A 21,599-nucleotide genomic window follows, 5' to 3' on the forward strand; every position below is an offset into this window, starting at 1 on the left:
GCTGATGGCACTCCGTTCATGCTGGGACAGTATCCAGCGGGAAACCGCACCCTTGTTTCTTGTGAAACCAACCATGCCTCCTTTCGTCTTGGAATCCCTGTTGCAGGTTTGCTCAATGGTCTGGTCACATGCTGTTCCACAGAACCCATGGTCAGTATGACGCTGTACCGCAAACTTCCCTTCCATGAAGGCCTCGTGAACTGCTGGATGACTATCGGGTAGCTGACACATTTCCAGCCAATACACTGGCAGGTATCTTGCATAATTTGTATGATCATATGCAAAAAACCAGGGTATGAAGCTGTGAATGGCTGACAGATGGAGTCTCCAATCGCCTTGCCTTGTTGCACGCACAAACAGAAGTACGAATTCCATCATCTCAATGTATGATGACCACAGAGCAAATGTTGGCTCCTTTGCCGACTGATGCGACACAAAATTGTCATAAGAGGTAGCCACAACCTGGAACTCCTCCGATCTTAGGTACTCTTCAAATGATGGACCAGGAAAACACGAGTTAAGCTTGAAGAGGACATCACATGTCACTGCGTGTTCTACCTCTGAAAGGGAGCTCATGTACGCTTGCCAACGTAAACGCTGCATGGCCTCCATAACATACTTATTAGCTCTTATGCTGCGATTGTAATGGTGTCCGCTAACAACTCCATTAATTGAGCCTTGAGCTACAATGTTTGACTCGATCATCACATTCTCCACCCCGGCATCTCTGAATCGTTTTCCAATGCATGCCAACATAGAGAGCACAGTATGGAATGCCCCAAGACGAACAATGATTCGATTGCAGTACGTCTCATTTACCCATCGAATCTGTTGTTCCTTTGAATAAATTGCCTGATCAAAGACAACAACAACTTCTTTCTGCTCAAGTGCATCAGCTATGGAAAGACTCTTGGCTAAAATGGTATTGACTGTGTCATACTCTGTTGGGCTTAGATCGATGATGGGCAGGTAACCAATAGCAGACTGTTGTGGAACTGTTTTGCTTAGCATGATATTAAATCCAGTCCATCCTGGGAGAAGTTTGTCACCTACATCAACTGTCTTCATCACCATATATGATAAATCCAGATTGCGTGGATGATTCTGGGCTATCATGTGTTGTTCTCATCCAAGGCTGATCTTCTCACCAAATGGCTTGGGTCCAGTCTTCTTGCTGCCAAAGAACGTCTTGATGTCAGTGGGGGGAGCTTCGAATGATCGCTTACGGGACTTGGGTATGGTCACCTTTGGCGTTACAATCCCTTCATGCGGCTTGGTGGAATGTTGGATGATGATCCCATTCGTATTATGTGTTGAACCCTTTCCAGAAATGGTTTCTTCACCAAAGTCATTGTTGTCAAAAACAAGAGTAGTGAAGATTGACTGAACTCCAGCTGGAAGAAGGTCATTTCCTAGCGCAAGTTGTCGTTTGGCAAGGGCAGTGTCATGATCTAACACCATTGTGTTTGATACACAGTGACCCAGTCCATTCAGGATTCCTATCAGCTTTGCTGAACCAGTGGAGTGTCTCACTGCCATGGCCAAGGAGGTATGCTTTGGCAGCAACACTCTACCCTTTGTCTTTAAGTACACAATGTCCTGTGCAATAGAGAGCAACCTTCTTTCTTCGTCACTTGTAACTGTGACCCTCTCTGCACCTACAGGATCTTGGCTAAGACCTGAAGACCATGCAAGGAAGTTGAAAAGCTGATATGGAATGATGTGATTGGTGGTCTGAATATGCAGGTCTTCTGCAGTTGGAGGCCATGTCGAACTTGTTTCAATGCTGTCCAGAGAACACTTCAAGATTTGTGCAGCAGAATACAAAGTTCTCAAACCATCAAGATCTACACATTGACTCGGTGTCATTTTTTGTCAAGATCTACACACACACTCGGTGTCACACACTACACAAATCGTTTTTTCTCATTTTCTCTCTTTTGTGCAAGTTATATTCTTGACGAGTTTCACAAACTTACTGAAATATATTTATATACATCATGTTAGGATATTATGTAGTTGCAGCACGGTGGTCACAAAAGTGAAAGATTTTCGGGGTCAGCATGCAGTCTATGTGCTCTGATTAAAGATGCAGTTCGTTCTTCATCCACTCACAGCTTATAAAAGCACCGGTTGAAGGGGGAAGGGTTTTACACTGCAATTGTCTTGGCTTCAAGTTGGTAAGAATGACTGTTAGTATGCCTTATATCTGATACTGCCTTAAAGTGGTTGTGAATGCTTGCTTATTCATGTATTGTTATTTTAATAGATGTCGCTCCGGAGACCCAGGAATATCGCGCAGTTTGCAAAGCGCCATGCTGCCGGTGCTCATTGAGGGGATTCCGGCCGAGGCTTTGGTGGACACCGGAAGTAGTTCGAGCTTCATCAGTCAAGCATTGGTGCTACGCTATGGATGGCCCGTGGGACAAGTTACACGTCGCATCTACCTGGCTTCTTCGGGGCTGTGGGTTCGCACCAAGGGCTTGTGTACACTTAACCTGGTGTTGAATGATGTGTCGTATTTCGACGTCAAACTTGCGATCACGACTGATTTATGTGCGGCCGTGCTTCTCGGACACGATTTCCTGCACCGACATGGGCGCTTAGAAAAGCATTTTGGTCAAGGAGAAAATACACTTTCAGTGTGCGGCCTAGCTGAAATGGCCATCGAACCGCCCGCTCTTTTCCCTAGCCTGATGGCCGATTGCAAACTCCAAACTGTGAAGTCCCGACAGTATACTCATGCCGACACTCAGTACATTATGGATGAGACTAAGCGCTTGCTACGGGAGGGTATTATAGAGCCAAGTCGATCTCTGTGGAGAGCCCAGGTGCTAGTCGTGCACACTAACAACCACCGGAAACGCTTGGTCGTCGATTACAGTCAGACGATAAACCGATTCACGCAATTAGATGCGTATCCCCTACCAAAGATGGACGATTTAGTAAGGGAGGTGGCTAAGTACTGCATCTTCAGTACTCTGGACCTAAAATCCGCGTATCATCAAATACCTATAAGGGAGTCAGACAGGCCATATACGGGATTTCAGTCCGGACAACGATTATATCAGTTTCGGTCATACCATTTGGGGTAACGAACGGAGCGGCATGCTTTCAACACGCAATCGATGACATTTTGGCTAAGGAGCAATTACAAGACATCTTTGTGTATGTGGATAACGTGACGATTTGCGGACATACCCTGGAGGGACACGATGCTAACTTCAAACGATTCCTGGACGTGGCACGATGGTACAATCTGACCTTCAATGCGGATAAATGTCACTATGCTACCAAAACAAAAGACCTCCTGGTGTACACGGTGTCCGGGGGAAAGATAAAACCTGACGCCGAGCGCCTCCGGCCCTTGCTCGAGATGGCGGCTCCGTGTGATCGGGTGTCCCTGAGGCGTGCCTTAGGGATTTTCGCACAATATAGCCGGTGGGGCCAAGGTTACTCAGAGAAGATAAGGCCTTTGGTGGATTACAAAGCCTTTCCTCTGACACAAGCTGCCAAGGACGCCTTTCAACATCTGATGGAAAATATCGCGGGAGCGTGCGTGATTTCCATCGATGACACAATACCATTCCTCGTCGAGACAAACGCCTCGGACAGTGCAATCGCAGGGACTCTCACGCACAGGGGCAGGTCAGTCACTTTTTTTCACGCACCCTGTCCTCGAGTGAAGCAGGCACTCTGCGACCAAGAAAGAGGCGTACACTGTCATCGAGTCTGTCAGGCGGTGGCACCATTTGCTTCTGGGCAGGAAATTTGATGTCATGACTGATCAGCAGTCGGTCGCTTTCATGTATGGCCATTGGCACCCTCAGCGCATAAAGAATGAGAAAATTTCACGATGGAGGGTGGAGCTGGCTGACTATTGATATGACATAGTCTATCGGCCTGAACGTAAAAATGTAGCTGCTGATGCGTTATCCAGACCGGTTTGTGCACGCATGACCTCTGAGGACCTGAAGGTCATCCATGAATCGTTGTCATCCAGGGGTGACACGACTTGCTCATTTTGTGCTCTGCCGTAATTTGCCCTTCTCGGTTGATGACATCAGACGGCTATGTCGGACATGCCCAATGTGTGCGAAACTTAAGCCGAGGTTCTACAAGCTGCCGCCGGGAACTCTTATTCAGACTGGCTGAACCTGGGAGAGACTAGGCATTGACTTCAAGGGACCCTTGCCGTCATCGGGCTCACTACACTATATGTTGACGGTCGAAGATGAATACTCTCGCTTTCCCTTTGCGTTTCCGTGTTCGGACATGTCCTCTGCCATGGTAATTTTGTGCCTTAGTCAGCTGTTTCTCCTGTTTGGGTAACCGGCTTTCGTCCACTCGGATCGAGGTGCAGCTTTTATGTCTCAGGAGGAAATTTTTTTCCTTGTGGAGCGAGGGATTGCAGCCAGTCGGACGACTCCCTATAATCCCCAGGGTAAAGGACAGGTGGAGAAATTTAATGGAGTGGTCTGGAAGGCCGTGGAGATGAGATTGCGTACGGGGTCATTGGGACTGCACCAATGGCCTCAGGTTTTGCCCGAAGCTTTGCATGCGATCCGTACTTTACTCTGAACGGCCACTAACCAGATGCCACATGAATGCATGTTTCACTTCCAGCGTCGCAGCGCAAGCGGTCGATCTCTGCCAGGGTGGTTGGCTCAGCCGGGACCCATGCTTTTAAAGTGTTCGGTTTGACAAAGCAACTACAAGCCAGCCGTCCATCTCGTTCAAGTATTGGAGGCGAACCCCGAGTATGTGACCGTACGGATGCCCGACGGACGTTTAGTGACCGTGCCAATCCACCATTTAGCTCCGTGTGGAAAGAGCTCTGGGGATAAAGGGCCGAGTAATGATGTGGGCATCGCGGGCCCGACTGCCGAAAGCAGGGACCCATCCGAGCTGCTTGTATCCCCAGCGCCGGCACGTTCAGCTCCGGTCACAGATCGGGCCGCCATGGGTCCGGCGCTACCTGATGGAGACACGACTTTTGGGCCATTAGGGAACTCTGATGAGGGGGTTTCGGATTCGCCTCGCTCGACTGCCTCCGAATGTGGGCCTGTTAGCTACCGGACTAGTGCCAGGCGAGAGTGTCGCAAACCGCAGCGCTTGGGGGTGTAAGGGAATCCCGCAGCGCTTGGGGGTGTAAGGGAATCCCTGGGATGTTAAACTAGAAGCTGTAGGGATGTTTTATATATTTCATACCTTTATATCTCCAGACAAGTGTGCTAGCTGAAACTTAACTGGTGGGTAAATTATGTGAAACTATGGATAATATCTCCATGCAGTGCCGCTCCTCCCGCGCTCTGATTAAGGGTGCAATTCGTTCTTCATCCGCTCGCAGCTTATAAAAATACCGGTTGAAGGGGGAACGGTATTACACTGCAATTGTCTTGGCTTCAAGTTGGTAAGAATGACTGTTTGTGTGGCTTATAAGGGGTGTTGCAAAACGTTTTACCTTTTTTTCCCCCGAATGAGTGCACAACCGTAATGGGTTCTCGGGGGGAAAAAAAGGTAAAATGTTTTGCAACACCCCTTACCTGATACTGCCTTAAAGTGGTTGTGAATGCTTGCTTATTAGTGTATTCTTTTAATACATGTTGCTGAATTCAAGTGGATTAAAGCTCATTATCTGAGTTTGGTGTGGACATCAGGTGATTTTCACTACATGGGCCATTTTAGGATTTCTGTGTGGAATAAGCTTAGATTTAGTGTTTTTTTATTTTAACTTTTTTTGTTTTGTTCCACTGCAAACCAAATAAATAACGATGTCGATACCAAAATATATTTTTTAATTTCAACAATTTTCTGGAAGAAATGGTGCATTATTTGAAAAAAGTGCAAGGGTGCCAATATTTATGGCCACGACTACGCACACACACACACATATATATATACACACACACACACTCATATATATATACAGTGGGGGTGGGGGACATATTTATGGGTCAACTTGAATCGACCCCAAGCTTTCTTAAATCACAATTTCAAACACAAATTTGTCATAATAGTGATGATATGTATCCACATTCTTCAATTTACTCATAGTTATTATTGACTGATACCTTATCTTAACAGAATAAATGAAGGGTCAATAAATATTAGAGAAAGATAAAATATAAAATAAACAGCATTTGTAAGTGACCCAGGTTGCTTCACCCTTTGAACTTTGGAACAAAATAAATAATCTGAATCAAAATGTCATCACATTGGTAATTATTTACTTACAAACTGGTTTGCTGCATAATCCGTTGCTGTTCATCCGTCCGCTTATCTAATGCGACCTGGAGTGTGTGTGTGTGTGTGTGTGTGTGTGTGTGTGTGTGTGTGTGTGTGTGTGTGTGTGTGTGTGTGTGTGTGTGTGTTGTTTTCTCCATTTTCAGTATAAGGTAGGACTTGAATCGATAGGATCATATAAACTGTTCAACAGAAATAGAACTCTGTCATAACTCTACTTGAAATAGCGCTGTGTTCACTTTCCTTGTTTCTGGCCTTCTCATAAAATGGCGAAACTTGCTCATTCCAACACAGATAATCTGAGTCAAACCTTTGATTGATCAAATCGATGTGCTCACAGAGACATGCCTCCTGAAAAAAAGGTGACATTTTCCAGCTTTTTGTTGCCCAGCAGGTTTCCAAAAACAAAAAAATATTGCAGTTTATTTGTGAAGTTCATCTAATGTGTAAGCGCATTGATTTTAGTGTTGTTTTGTACTTTATAAAGGCTTCAAATGTCCCTACCTCATTTTATTTCTTCATTGCACTATTTACTGATTGTAGTGGATATTTCTGTAAACCGTTCATCTTTGGAAGAAATGGTGTTCGCTTGATGATAATTGGTCCACGTTTTGGTGCTAGGATGTATGTTGTGCACGTCTGTTCCGGTGAAATCCCAAGTGGTTTGGGGTTCTGTACCAATTAAGATGACCACACACTGCCAACATTTCTTCGGCTGAACATATGGGGAATTGAAAAGTCCCAATGTGTCACCTTCACAGCCATCATACCGACATTTCTGTTGCTCCATGCCAAACATCAGCCAATTAAGCCACATCCCACAGTGACTCATATTAAGTGATGGTAAATTATTTGAACATGTCAAAAACGAACTCACAAATTCATTGTAGTTGTCCTGAGCTGGTACGGGTGGTAAGCGGGAATGGGGACGTTGTGGGTGGAAGTTGGCTAGGACCCTGGGGTGTGGTGGAAGGGCACCTCTCCGCAGAGGAGGCAGAGGAGGAAGAGGAGGGACGCCCCTAGTGGCTGGAGAACCTTGGGGTGTCGCAGCACCCATTGGGATTGAGGCAGCGCCTACCCGGACCCTAGAATTCAAACATCACATAATAGACTAAGGGGAGAAGATAGGCCTCATGCTTACAAGCAGAGCAGAATGTTGAATTGGTCATCGGCACACAGACAAAACAATAAACAGATTGCAAATTTATATTGGGGATTGCAAGGATTGTTCTATGTGAGAAGATCATGACGCGTGAAACGTAGGCCAGATGAGCGTTAGATATTCTCCAATTTGACATAAATATCCTTTAAACAGGTTTAGTTTAAAAAAAAAAATCTTTTTGGAAGTCACCAACCATCTGCAGTAGGATGTAATGAAATTCTACTCGAGTGGCCACAATAACTCAACCCCAAGCAGGAGGTTACACCGATTTAATAACCGGGCCTCTTGTAACACAGGTAAACGTCACTCTACTCCTTTGGGATATTAAGACTGAATAACATTTGGCATATATTGCAAGTTCATACAAAACTACAGATTTTCTGATTGTAAACATATAAATATTAGTAGCTAAGACATTTTAGAAATGACAATTACGTCCATGACAGTCGAAGACTCACATAAAAAAATCCAAATGTTGTTTGATCATTTCACAGCAATTTAAATCCGTTATTTTAACATTAAATAAACACATTTCCATATTAAACAAAAGTTCTCCCACCCTCTTCCTAGCAGCGGGTCACTGGTTCCTTCCCTCTCCTTTTCTCTCTCTCTCTCTCTCTCTCTCTCTCTCTCTCTCTCTCTCTCTCTCTCTCTCTCTCTCTCTCGGTCTCTCTCTCTCTCTGTCTCTCTCGGTCTGTCTCTCTGTCTCTCTCGGTCTGTCTCTCTGTCTCTCTCGGTCTGTATCTCTGTCTCTCTCGGTCTGTCTCTCCGTCTCTCTCGGTCTGTCTCTCTCTGTCTCTCTCGGTCTGTCTCTCTCTGTCTCTCTCGGTCTGTCTCTCTCTGTCTCTCTCGGTCTGTCTCTCTCTGTCTCTCTCGGTCTGTCTCTCTCTGTCTCTCTCGGTCTGTCTCTCTCTGTCTGTCTCTCTCTGTCTCTAATGTTCATCCAATCTCTTGCTTGTTGTTTCCGCACGTGGTGTCGCTGCCTCAGTGCCTCACTGTCACTGCATTGTCTTATACCCTCGTTTGCCTTGGTCTTCCACAAACCGAGACCTTGCATACCAATTGCTTTTTAAATACATCCAAAGCTTTAGTGTGTGCGAGTGTGTGTTTTGTCTAATTGCCAAGTGGGGGGGGGGGGGGGGGGGGGGGGGGAAGAAAAGTTCTAGAAATATCATATAAATGTTTTTCTTTACAGACAGCGACTTCCTAAAGTGCAAAGAATATCGATGGTTTAGCTTCGTGGAGTTGAAAATCCATCACTTTTACATCACAAGCTTCCATGTGGCGATTGTCGTGTTTCGACTTGGTATTTCTTCATGTAAATACCTTTGCGGACATTCGGTTGTGGACAGCCATCATTGAACGGTGGAGCGTCATCATATTCAGAAGCAAGCATGTGCTGGTGGAAACCAATTTGCCTGTTTGGTACTGGATGCTTATGTCGCAGTGATCACTTTGTCACGGTAGATCACTCTTTTGCAAATGAGACATATGGTCATGGAAATGGCGACGAGCAACGCACACTTTTCTGTTGTAAGGTAAGGCACTTCCTGGGTATACACCAGGTAGTATAGCCGTGGCTTCACTGAAGATCAGAAATACAGGCTGCTGTCAATATATTATGTGGAAAGGGACGGAATCCATAGCTAGATTGTATGGAGACTTTAGTATGTACTGTGTGATCACGGAGTTTAGGTTTACGCCGTGTATTAGATATTTGCCAGAGGTAAGTCACCTTGTCAAACATGTGCTGAGGGGGCAGTGATTGTAAACCTGTAAAAGAGCATAGAGTAAGATTCTATTGTGTAAAACTTCCTGTCTTCAGGTGAGGACTTGTGGGTATAAAAGGCACAGAATGTGTAATGCACTTTAAAGGAACCACCATTACAAACTGTTTTGCCAGTGGACTGTAAACCAAGGAGGTGAGTTTGGCTGCGGAGCACTGGCAGGGGGACAGGACACCTTTGTTGAGGGCCATCCCATAGAGTGGGGTGGCCCAAAAGATTGACATTACCCACAAGCAGCAGGTGGCCAATCACAGAACGCACCACCTGTAAAATAAAGAACCCACCACCTGTAAAGCTGTGGTTGTGCACATTATTTGTAGCTGGACCTTCAAGGGAGAAACATATCCCTTCTCTTTCTCCCTCTGCTTAGTCGCCATCTTCTCCTCTCTGGCCTCTTCATCATCTTTGTCATTGTTCACCGAGCCATATTTCGCCTTTTGCCGCAAGCCCGCGCCTGCCCCATTGTTCATTGTGTGAGTTCAGGATTTGGTGCCAATTGTTGAGGTTAGGCCTTATCTCTTCTGTGTGTGTATGGGATTGCGTGTTCCTTTCATTTCCTCTACCAGGGAAGGTGGATGGATGTTATGTTTTCACCCCTGTCTGTCTGTGAGAAGGATATCTCAAAACGTTTTGGACGGATTTGGATGAAATTTGGTGGGCAGGTTGGGTGTGTGACAAGGACGAAATGATTAGATTTTGGTGAAGATCTGGATCTGCATCTGGATCCGGCTGCTATAATTTTTCCGTGATTCTTCACCATTGAGAAATAGGGCCAACAACAGTATATGGCATGATATTTCAAAACGTTATGGATGGATTCGGAATAAACTTTGTGCACAGGTTGGGTGTGTGAAGAGGAAAAATTAATTAATTTTTTGTGACGATCAAGATTCAGATCTGGATTTGAGAATTTTTTTTAATTTTGTGATTCCTCACCAATGAGAGATTGTACCAAAATGACATAGCATGTTATTTCAAAGTTGTGGACAGAATATGACAAAACTTTGGATGAGTTGGTTCGGTGACGAGAACAAGCAGATTGGATTTTAGTGAAGGTCTAGATGCAGTTATGACGCAAAACGTAAATTGTTCAGCCTGGCAGAGACAATGCACCCTCTAGTTCCTATCTGTGCCGCACCATTTATTAATCGTCCTATCTTTCCTTATCCCCGTATTGCATTGTAAATACCCCCAACCTCCCCTGCAATTATGTATTTTCTGGTTTTCTTGCTTTCCCATACAAACACTGCCTGGTTTGGCTTCATTTGGGTGATCCTTTGGGAAACGTAGTATTGCCACGCATCGTGAATTTAAAAACCGTTTCGGTCATTCATGGGGGTCTTGAATCCCCGGCTCAGTCAATCCATGGTAAGTCAATCCCTGGCTGGCTGATATGACAATAGTTCAAACTGTGACTGAAAGATATGTGGGGTGAAATGCTCAATGGTCAAATGGACAAGAGGTGTCAATGGAGAGTAAAAAGGAGAACACCTCGTGTTTAAGGGAAAATACAAAGCTGTTGCCAACAACGAGGTGGCAAACGATCTCATTAATATAATCATACAGTCATGGCCAAAAATATTGGCACCCTTGCACTTTTTTCAAATAATGCACCATTTCTTCCAGAAAATTGTTGAAATTAAAAAATCTTTTGGTATCCACATTTGTATTTCTTTGGATTGCAGTGGAACAAAACAAAAAAAAGCTGAAAGAAATACTACATCTTTGCTTATTCCACATAGAAATCCTAAAATGGCCCGGACAATATTATTGGCACCTTTTAGAAGTTGTTAGAAATAACGACATTTCAAGCAGGTGGTTTTCCTTTACTTTGGAATTAAACTCACCAGTGGTGAGATGCAGGTGCCTGCAATATAAAGATCACTCATTCAACCAGTTTGAACAGAGAAAAGGAGTCATTCTGCTGTTTTGTGTCACTGTGTGTACTGCAAAGAGCATGGAGAAAAGAAAGAAAACCAGAGAATTGTCTGAGGAGGTCAGACACAAGATTGAAGCCAAGCATGGACAATCTCAAGGCTACAAGTCCATCTCCAGAGAGCTTGATGTTCCTGTGTCCACCGTATGCAATGTTATCAGGAAGTTTAAGGCCATGGCACTGTAGCCAACCTCCCTGGATGTGGCAGCAATAGAAAACTTGATCCAATATTGCAGCAGATTGTTCGAATGGTGGAGAAAGCACCTCGATCAACTGTCAAACAGATTCAAGCTGACCTTCAGACACAGGGTATGACAGTTTCAACTCACAGCATCCGTTGCCAACTCAATGAAAGGGGGTTCTATGGTAGGACCCCACTGCTGAGAGAGACGTAAGAAAGTCCGACTGGAGTTGGCCAAAACACACCTGAACAAACCAAAATCTTTCTGGGAGAATGTCCTGTGGATATATGAGACCAAATTGGAGCTTTTTGGTAAAGCACATCATCTCTATGTTTACAGAAAACAAAATGAAGCCTTCAAAGAAAAGAACACCTTCCCTCCAGTTAAACATGGAGGAGGTTCAGTGATGTTCTGGGGTTGCTGTGCTGCCTATGGCACTGGGTGCCTTGAATGTGTGCATGGTATCATGAAATCAGGAGTTTACCAAGGCATTTTGGGGCGCAATATTCAACCCAGTGTCAGAAAACTGGGTCTCCGTCGAAGATCATGGGTCTTGCAGCAGGACAATGACCCCAAACACACTTTAAAAGCACCCAGGAATGGTTCAAGAGAAAACGCTGGACCGCTCTGAAGTGTCCAGCAATGAGTCCAGATCTAAATCCCATTGAACATCTGTGGGGAGATCTGAAAACAGCAGTTGGGAGAAGGAACCCTTCAAATCTGGGAGAACTGGAGCAGTTTGCACAAGAAGAGTGGGCCAAACTGCCAGTAGAGAGGTGTAGGAAGCTCATTCATCGCTAAAGGAAACACTTGACTGCAGTTATTTTGTCCAAAGTCTGTGCTACCAAATATTAAGTCTGGGGTGTCAATAATATTGTCAATGCCATTTCTTTTTATTTTCTAATTTAAAAGGATATATTGAGTTCTCAATAAAAAAACAAAGGTTCTGTAATACTAACAGTGAAATTAAGAATTGTGGAGACCAAATACTTTCGTCAATTTCAACTTCTTTTTAGAGAAAATTATGAGTTATTTGAAAAAGGTGCAAGGGTGCCAATGTTTTTGGCCACGACTGTATAGTTTGCAGTTGACACAATATCAGTAGCATTTTGTATAGATCACAAGTCTAAGTCTAGGCCTCAGGCTGATCTACAAGGTGAATGTAAATGATATGGAAGTATCAGCTCGAAAAAGGAGTTCAAACATAACTGTTTCCTGATGCAGGAGAAAAATGCCATATTTCCCTTGGAGGGCTCGTGCGAGCCATGTCGCAGCTCCAGCACTAGTGATCTATAATTATCAATGATCATCTGGCTGAGATTGCTGTGAACTAAAACTGTTTGCAGATGACACAAAGCTCTATGAAGTTGGTGATACCGAAGCTGAAGCCAAAGCCCTACAGAAAGAGATGAAAGCAGTCATGGACTAGTCTTGTAAATGGCAGCTTTCATTCAACAAAGAAGTGCAAAGTGGCCCATTATGGAAGGAGCATACAAAAGTTTGCGCACACATTGGAAAATGACTCTGCCCCGAATGAAGTGAAAGCTGAAAACGAAGAAAGACAATCGGGTGTTCTGTTTGATTTGAAATTAAACTTCAGCTCCCATGTTGCACAAAATCATATTCCGAGCAACATTGGATTACTGTAACTCGATGTGGTGCCCAAGTACAAGAAGGATGAGTATCTCCTTGGAAAAAAAGTCCAAACAGACTGGTAACCGAACTTCCACACTTGAAATTTCCTGACAGATTGAAGTTACCTACATTGGTCCATAGGAGACAACGTGCTGAAGTCATCCACCTCTTTAAATCAAATTGATGTGCAGAGGCCTATATTCTCTATGATGGCTGAGGATTCGAACTAGAGGCCACAACATGAAGATATGGAAATGGTAATACTGCAAATCCCAAAACACGACAAAATGTCTTCTCTCTCAGAAGCGTCAAATGGAATGCACTACCGGGATACGTTACCAATGCTACGACTATCATCAGTTCAAGGCCGCACTGGGGAAACATTCGGTTGCCTATCCACTGAAGTACGGTCGTTACCAAGGAGATTCCAGCAGAGAAACCAGGGAGAAATAAACAATGCTTCACACCGACATGCAGTAAATTCTTCCTGCAATGTGCGTTCATCCACTACTCATGACTATGGTTTCTAAACTTTCCTTGTGTTGAAGATTACAAAGTTTTATTTTGACGTCATATCAAGCGCCTTATTGAAAAAGGGGTAAGCATCTGGGAATCACGTCATTCCAATTTAAAGTTTAAAAAAACGACTGTGAAATATGTTATTCTGTACTACTTTTTTTTCTTGGAAACAAGATCTTGTCAAAAGAGATGAGTGGCCAAGAATGGAAGAAGGAACTTGAGATGACCATAATGGAGGGAAGCGAAGGACGCAGTGAGCGAAGGACTTTAGGTACGTGAACTCTCCTCCAAGATGAGAGACGAGAGACGAACAAAAGAAGCTGCATTTGTTGCAAAGTTATTCTGGCGAAAAGTCAGGAACTGTGAAGGTTATTATTTCATCGTTATAGTTCGGACAAATTACAAAATATAACCTCAGAAAACTTTATGACTTTTACTTCCCTGAGAAACGTTAAACTTTAGAGATGGCAGCATAAATGTCTCCTTTTTAGGTCATCTCAGCTGGATTCTTGAAGAGGTGAACTTAACAATATTGGTTGTAATGGCCGGATGTCTGTCCATCCGTCAACTTTTTGTTCTTTTTGCTATTCCTCCCTCATCACCCGGCTGATTATTCTGAAACTTGACGCATGAATACAAGACCGTAGCCCGCACAATAACTCAGGCTTCGGTTGTTCGATTCCGGATCATTGGGGCTCCCAGGGGGTAGGTTACCCCCCAAAACTTCAGATCCCTACTCGTCCCTCCTTATTTACCAACCCATTGCTCTGAAACCCGATACACTCCTTCTACCTGATGGTCCTCAGGATCGCTCGGTCTTGGATTTGTCGATTTCGTATCAGGGGCCTCCCATGGGTATCCCCAAAAATCATAACTACAACCTCAAAAGATGACCGTCAGCCAACTCGGGGCAATTGATTACGTATTGATTGACACATCTTCCCTCACCACCCCCCAATAATTTATCGAATGGGATTAAAAATATAATTGCAAATAAGTAAGAAATTGGGATTATTAAAGAGAGCTAAAGTGCAAGCAATCATCAGAAGCATTGTGAAAAAGACCCATTTGTGAATCGATTTTTGTTAAAAATGATAAAACGATTCAAACACTAACCTGGGCAATCTTGTGGGCGATGAACCCTTTAATGTTATCTGAACATGTCGTCGATATCCTCCTGCAGTAGCTGAAGCTACTTCATATAGACTGTTATTGGTGATGAGAAGGCTGGCAGCTTTGATTGGAGGTTATGCGCATTCGCCCTCGAGTTGTCTAACCCGGGTTCAAATCCCGACCCAGTTATAAACTGTCATCCTGGTGTTTTGCATGCAGGGCGAGGTATCAATGGGTGCGGCGACCCGAGGATGGACGTTAAGCCACAGGACTCATGTGCCTGCACTGGTCGTTGGTGCATATTAAAGATCCAACGGTGTCTTTCACAAAAAGGAGGCGAGCTATCTCCAGCACCCTGAACAATTTCCTCTTGCATCAGAGTGGCAACTCATCCATGGTAGATTCCTCCCTCGAAACGTTTTTCAACTTGTCATGATATGTCCCCGAGCTGTGTAAAGAGTGTGGGCCTCTAACTAAGTATTTAATACTTGTGTTGGGAGGGGGGAATGGGAGCCATTGTTGAAACAAGTTTCTTGGCACTATAGATCCTTGTTTCGATTTTAACCAGGCCTCAATTTGGTTGCTTTCAGACCATAATGACTTTGCTTGAGGTCATGGGAACAAGAACATTACCCAAGCCAACGATGAATTGGTCCCCGCACTGAAGGAACAACCAAGATCGTTTCAAGCACAACCAGGTTCAGCATTTGGTTGTTCTGTTATATTTCTTTTTGGGTAAAGAAGATGACATTTGGTGAAATAAATTGAGCAATTTAACAAATTTATGATGTCAACATCAAATAGCTCAATGGTGGGACACGTCACATGGGGCAATAGTGAATGAACATGAACTCATCAACAGGACATTCTTTGACATCCTCTGTGTGGTTAATTATCTTTAACTTTATCAACTTTCAGAATGCTCCCCAATCCACCCCTTTCACAGAAGTAAGCCAAAGAGCTCAACTTTAGTGTTAACCATTAACTTCAAAACATAGACTAATTATTTTTTTAAACTTTGAATAATAACAAAAGGTTGTATTGAAGGAGTCAATTAATTCATTTTTTTTGAAGGAGTCAGTTCCTTTTTGGAGACGATTTAGTCAGGTTCACTATGTTAACAAATATAATTTCGTTCAAAATTTTTGGAGATTAGCAAACCTGTACATTTTTAAAACTAGCAACGGTACCCGCCCTATGGGCGGGGCTCCAATTGGGAAGCCCAAATGGAAAGGCTAAATATCAGAAATTGAAGGCTTTTTTTTATTTTAAACGATTCATATAAACATCCGTTGAATCATATCACACGCAAATCATCAAAATCTAAACAGTATCTTTAGAATTTCAATAAAAGCCACATCACTGTTCATATCGGTAAATATTATTCCATCGTGTTTCAAATCGTGATCGATACACTATGATCGTGATGATCGTGAATCGTGATCGATAATCGTGTTCACAATCGCTATGTCGTATGTACTCCCGATACGTGTACCAAATTCCCGATACGTGTAACTGTACCAAATCAACAGTTAAAACGATTTTGAGCCGATAGCTGTTACGGCCTTGGCAAGATCGATGGAGACAGCGTTTATTATACTTTTAATGAAGGACACTGTCTCAAGCCCCAGTCCCCATCACGGATGGGGCTCAGCGGTTTACCCGAGCCTGACGGCGAAGGGCAAGGTACGCGCTGGCCCGTCCAGTGTAGCGCGCGTGCGGCCCCGGACATCAAAGGGCATTAAGCGTTCATTAAACATTAAACGTTCATTAAAGGATTACGAAACGAAAAACGTTACGAAATTACGTTCACACCGTCACATCAAACACTACCGTGAACACATACATCGTCACAATGAGAACATCGTCACAATGGACGTTATGCGAACGTGAATGTTATGCGGGAGTCCAAACCTGAGAATACTGGAGACCAAAGCTGAAATTGGGAAAACTAAATAGCCTATTTTACTCCTGGAGATCCCAGGATTACCCACACAAAATATCGTTTCGATCGGTTGAGCCGTTTTGTGGTACCTTCGAACAGACGGACAGACATTTGGTGAATTATAGTAAGATCATCAGAGCATGGAGAATCCGAAAATCCATGTTGGCATTTGCACAGACACCTGCATGGCCGCCATTTTGGATTTTCAAAATGGCCGCCATAAAATACATATTTTGCGCTATCTTGGCTTCTAGTCAACCTAGAAACTTACTTAAATATGCTAATCCTATGTTTTCTGGGTCAAGGAATCCAATAAAGGGCCCAAAAATAGTGCTCAGGATGATAGAAAAGCAACAAACAAAGGTAATTGAAAACCATTGTCTTTATATTTGTGATATAACTGTATTAAAAAAAAAACTAAAAATACATTACATAATACATGATATTGCAAGTCCTTTGAAGTTATAGGTATGGGTTTATAAAGCAAGAAAGCAGCCTTGTTAGTATCAGATTGAACTATAAGTCCTATACACAGGATCTACTCGGTCTATACCGTTCAGGAATATGCTTTTACAGATCTTCATCACTGTCCTGAGTGTCATTTTCGCAAAGGTGTCTACGCAAATGTCAACATTAATTTTTGGATTCCCAATGCTCTGAATATTCCAAAAATGTATAGTTTTGCTCATCTCCAAAAAGCTTGAACGAAAAAACAGTGAACCTGACTAATTCCACATTGTCATACAGTACCGCCATCACTCTTTGGTGGACAGCAGCTGCTTCTCTCTTTCTCTCTCCTGATCTGGAAATGATTGCTCTGGTCTGATAAATGGAACATGTCCTTCAATCATGGAAAATCTCGCAAGATCACCCGATTGCTCCGAAATGATCGTCAAACAAATCTACATATTTATAAGTCACCCGCTGCAAGAGGTTAAGTCTCTTGAACTTCTAGACCTTACCGTCAGTCATGAGCACACCACATGGCAAAGCTGACCCCAAATCCAGCTGCAGACTGGACATCATCCATCGATCCATCTTTTATCGGAAAATCAGAGCTACTCGGTCTACAAAACCTTTGTCTGTAGCTCAATGGAGTGCTGCGCTCCTCTTTGGGCTTGTGCGCCAGCATTACATTCGTCTATCTGTGTAATCTCCCATGATGAGGCCGAACGAAGCAAAATGCCTGTCACTTTCACATTGCGGGCAAGTCGGTGGTCACCGTTTTTTTTTTTATGGGTCCGCCGACAAAGTTGCTGGAGGCAATATGTTTTCGGGTTGTCCGTCCATACGTCCGTCCTTCCGTCCTTAAGGGCTAAACCTTGCTTTTCTCAGCAACCATATGTCCGATTGCGACAAAACTTTCAGGGTAGGAGTGACACCCATGCAGAATGTTTTTATGATAAAGGTGACGGCATAGATGACGTGGTATGGCAGCCATCTTGGATTAATAGCAAATAATTAAAAAATAATTTCTCGGAAACCGCTGAATGGTAAAATTTGAAACTTGGCACATTGTCAAGTACTCCCAATGGGAACAAAAGCCTGCTAATGATGACATCATAGATGAAGTGGTATACCAGACAAAAATGCTTTAATCGAATTCCTTATCCTAAAAATCTAAAATTGTATGCACATGATCTATGACCCATTTATATTGAAATATTAAATTTATGACATCACATGTTTTTGGTAGTCATATTGGATTGAAGGAAAATATAAAATAATTATATCTCTGAAATTATATCTCTTAATTAGATGCGAAATTTTACAAAGATCATCTAACATCACTGTTGCATATAGTTTGAAAATGATGATGTTTTAGGTCACGTGGTTTGGCAGCCATCTTGGATAGAAAAACGAACTTTATCCGATTAACATGAAACTTCACACACGTGATCCCCTACCTATACATATGCAGAATGATGGCATATACACATTGTGGGACTATGCGGAGGCATATTGGTGACACAGTCGCATTGTTCTAGTTTTTTTTACTGCTTCTTCTCCAATATTGCTTCTGCTCTCTGTCTGATGACCATCCCTATGAATGTATTCTTCCAGTAACCCCCTCCTGGTTGAACTTCCAAAATCCAGGTTGACCTCACACCACAACTCTTTTATTTGTCCTTTCTCCTGTCTATGATGACCACCGTCTGTCTCTGTCTCTGTCTCTCTCTCTCTCTCTCTCTCTCTCTCTCTCTCTCTCTGTGTCTCTCTCTCTCTCTCTCTCTCTCTCTCTCTCTCTCTCCCTCTCCCTCTCCCTCTCCCTCTCTCTCTCTCCCTCTCTCTTCCCTCCAGGGCTTCAAGCAAGCAGCGCACCGCCATCTATTGTCATCCCCAATTCTGACAAATGATTCTTATTACCCCCAGTAACCTCTCCGAACCCAACCATCATTAATTGATAGTTTGTGTTTCATCCTTCCCTCCCTTTCATATTTTCCTGTTCGTTCATTCTCTCGATGTACAGCTATATCTTTCTCTTTCATGAGCTTTGCTCCTCTAAATAGAAAGAAAAATGTAATTTACTTACAATCCTGCCAAAATTATAATCCGAAATGTTCAACATGTTCTCTGTTTGGTTTACAGAGGATACAAATAAATAATAGCCATGTATTTCCCAGTTTTGTTGCTATGATCAGGTAAGATGGACGTTCAAAATGTTGTCGGAACAAGGTACAATTGTCCAAGAAAGGTTTTCAATGTAATATGTAATTATGTCAGCTTATAATTGGTAAGAAAAATATTTCCTTGCTAATTTCTATTTCGCAAACGATTCCCAAAATAAAATTATCCTGTTCACGCGTGTAACGTCATCGGATAGATGGGCCATTAAGCATTGACTATGAGAAGCACAAGTTTATCTTTATTTTTAAACATTGAACCAAATTAAATAAATACAGGTTGGGGGAAATTGTGACGGAAATACGGCTCAGATGGTGTTTCAGTGATTCGTCCGATCCCGATGGATACGAAACTAATTAAAAGGTGCCGGTTTCCTGCATTGCCAGCATCGGGTGCTGCGTATGGGAGTGGGTACGCTGTCCTTCTCACGGACACAAAAATCTGGCCGTCCGTTTGCTGGCATTTCCAAGAGAACATTGAGGTTTCCAGTGGTAACTTGTGAAAAGAGTGGCATATCGGGTGCCGTACCCTAATCACATTTGAAATTGCCCTCTTTTGTACTGCGTTTGGAAGGGAATGACAACACCCACTGAGTCTCCTGCGGAAAACTGCTTTGACAGCATTTATACTCTCCAGTGGTGTATGAATGAAACACAGTAATTTGGGTATTGGAGGTCAGATTTTCACAGCTAGAGTAGCTTAGAAAACTCTGAAGTCTTTGTTTATTTATAATAAACTTTAACAAACGTAATTGGGAAATACAGAGGAATCCGCCAACCGCCTCAAACTGACCTACGAGGCTAAGGCATCAGAGTATACCCGAAGCGGTAAGATGTTTTCGGATTTTTACACCATGTTGGTGAAGCATGTACAATAAAATAAAATTCGTGGTGTGGTGTGCGTGCGTACAATTATATATGCCAGACTTGGGGAAGTTTGTGGCTAAAATAATGACGGCGATAGTAAATGTCATAATAGCTAAAACAATTGAGGCAAAAAAATATATATATATTAATTTTTTTTTTTAACAACAAATGATGAATTTACTTGACATTGCCGTTTACACATTGCCAGAAAAAAATGATTACTGAAATAAACACAATAAAAGGTGGCCAATGAAATATTACCTTGCAATGGCAGGGAGGCAGGGAGGTGGATGGGATGCTCGTCCTCGGCCTGGTCGTCCCCTGGTGATTGCCACAGGAATGTCTTCCTCACCGTTAAGTAAGTTCAGCTCCCGCAGCTGTTCTTGCCTTATCTCATCGTTATAATCCTGTGTGAAGATGCAGAGCAATTACCTTCAATGATATATATATATATATATATATATATACATGTGTGTGTGTGTTACATTTTATTTGTAAATATATATATTATATATATATATATATGTGTGTATATATATTATTATATATATTACATAAACAGCAGAGCATGAAAGTTATAAGGCAGCCAGGAAGGCTGCAAAGAAAGGTAGCAAAGGCGCAGGAGGCATGTAGGAAAATGTTCGGAGAACGCTTGGATTCGGAAGAGGGTCAGAGAGCAGTATTCAGGATTGCAAAGCAGATAGCGAAAGAGAGGTGTGATGTGATGGGGGTGAGTTACTTGAAGGATGAAGTGGGACAAATCGTTGTGGACCCAGATGGAATTAATGGAAGATGGAAAAGATATATGGAAATGCTGTTGAATACAGAGAATGAATGGGATGGCAACATAGAGAGTAACCCAGTTTTAGGACCGGCAGAGAAGATAACTGAGAAGGAAGTTGAGGAAGCGATAAAAGCAATGAAGTGTAGAAAGGCGGGAGGGCCGACGGGAGTTGTAGGAGATATGTTGAAGGCAGCAGGAAGTTGGGGTGTGAAGAGAATGACAGAGATCTGAAATCTGGCGGTGAAAGAAGGCCCCATTCCAGTGGATTGGGAACTGAGTACCCTCGTCCCTCTATACAAGGGGAAAGGTGACCCTCTAGAGTGTGGCTCGTACCGAGCGATAAAGTTATTGGAGCATGGAATGAAGGTATTGGAAAGGGTGTTGGAGAGGAGGATAAGGAACAAAGTGAAGATCGACGAAATGCAGTTTGGATTTATGCCAGGAAGAGGAACGACAGACGCGCTTTTCATTGTGAGGCAGTTGCAGGAGAAGTACATGGAGAAGAGGAAGAAGTTGTTTTTTGGGTTTGTTGATCTGGAGAAAGCATTCGATAGGGTTCCACGCAAAGTATTGACATGGGCAATGAGGAAGTTATGAGTGGAGGAATGCTTGATCAGAGTCGTGATGGCAATGTACAAAAGAGCGCGCACAGCTGTAAGGACGAAGGACGGGAACAGTGGTGAGTTTGAGGTGAAGGTGGGAGTGCATCAGGGGTCGGTACTAAGTCCACTACTATTTGTAGCTGTGATGGAGGTGCTGGCTCGGAACGTAAAGGAGGGTTTACCGTGGGAGTTGTTGT

General features: G+C 43.2%; 2 protein-coding genes across 7 annotated transcripts in view; one reads left to right on the forward strand and one right to left on the reverse strand.

Annotated features, from left to right (window-relative positions):
- LOC144888711 (uncharacterized) overlaps positions 1–15,446 on the forward strand; it is a 42,108-nt gene extending 26,662 nt beyond the window's left edge. Inside the window, exons 2-5 of one of the 6 annotated variants that reach the window (XR_013621252.1) lie at positions 2,270–2,464; positions 8,604–8,946; positions 14,800–14,977; positions 15,171–15,446. Coding sequence is in view for 1 of the 6 variants with exons in the window: in XM_078767711.1 (XP_078623837.1) it covers positions 2,270–2,464; positions 8,604–8,726; positions 14,800–14,939 (458 nt within the window). In the remaining 5 variants the exon portion in view is untranslated. Of the gene's footprint in view, positions 1–2,269; positions 2,465–8,603; positions 8,947–9,589; positions 9,669–14,799; positions 14,978–15,170 lie in introns of those variants that run through there. The other 5 variants (XM_078767711.1, XR_013621253.1, XR_013621251.1 and 2 more) reach the window with 5 other exon arrangements.
- LOC137439053 (KH domain-containing, RNA-binding, signal transduction-associated protein 2-like) overlaps positions 1–21,599 on the reverse strand; it is a 108,997-nt gene that overhangs the window by 7,162 nt on the left and 80,236 nt on the right. Inside the window, exons 5-6 of the mRNA XM_068134690.2 lie at positions 20,278–20,423; positions 7,124–7,331 (exon numbers count right to left, since the gene is read on the reverse strand). Coding sequence (XP_067990791.1) covers positions 7,124–7,331; positions 20,278–20,423 — 354 coding nt within the window. The remainder of the gene's footprint in view (positions 1–7,123; positions 7,332–20,277; positions 20,424–21,599) is intronic.

Source organism: Myxine glutinosa, chromosome 13 (genome assembly GCF_964187855.1).
Source record: "Myxine glutinosa chromosome 13, kmMyxGlut1.1, whole genome shotgun sequence".
Lineage (NCBI taxonomy): Eukaryota > Metazoa > Chordata > Myxini > Myxiniformes > Myxinidae > Myxine > Myxine glutinosa.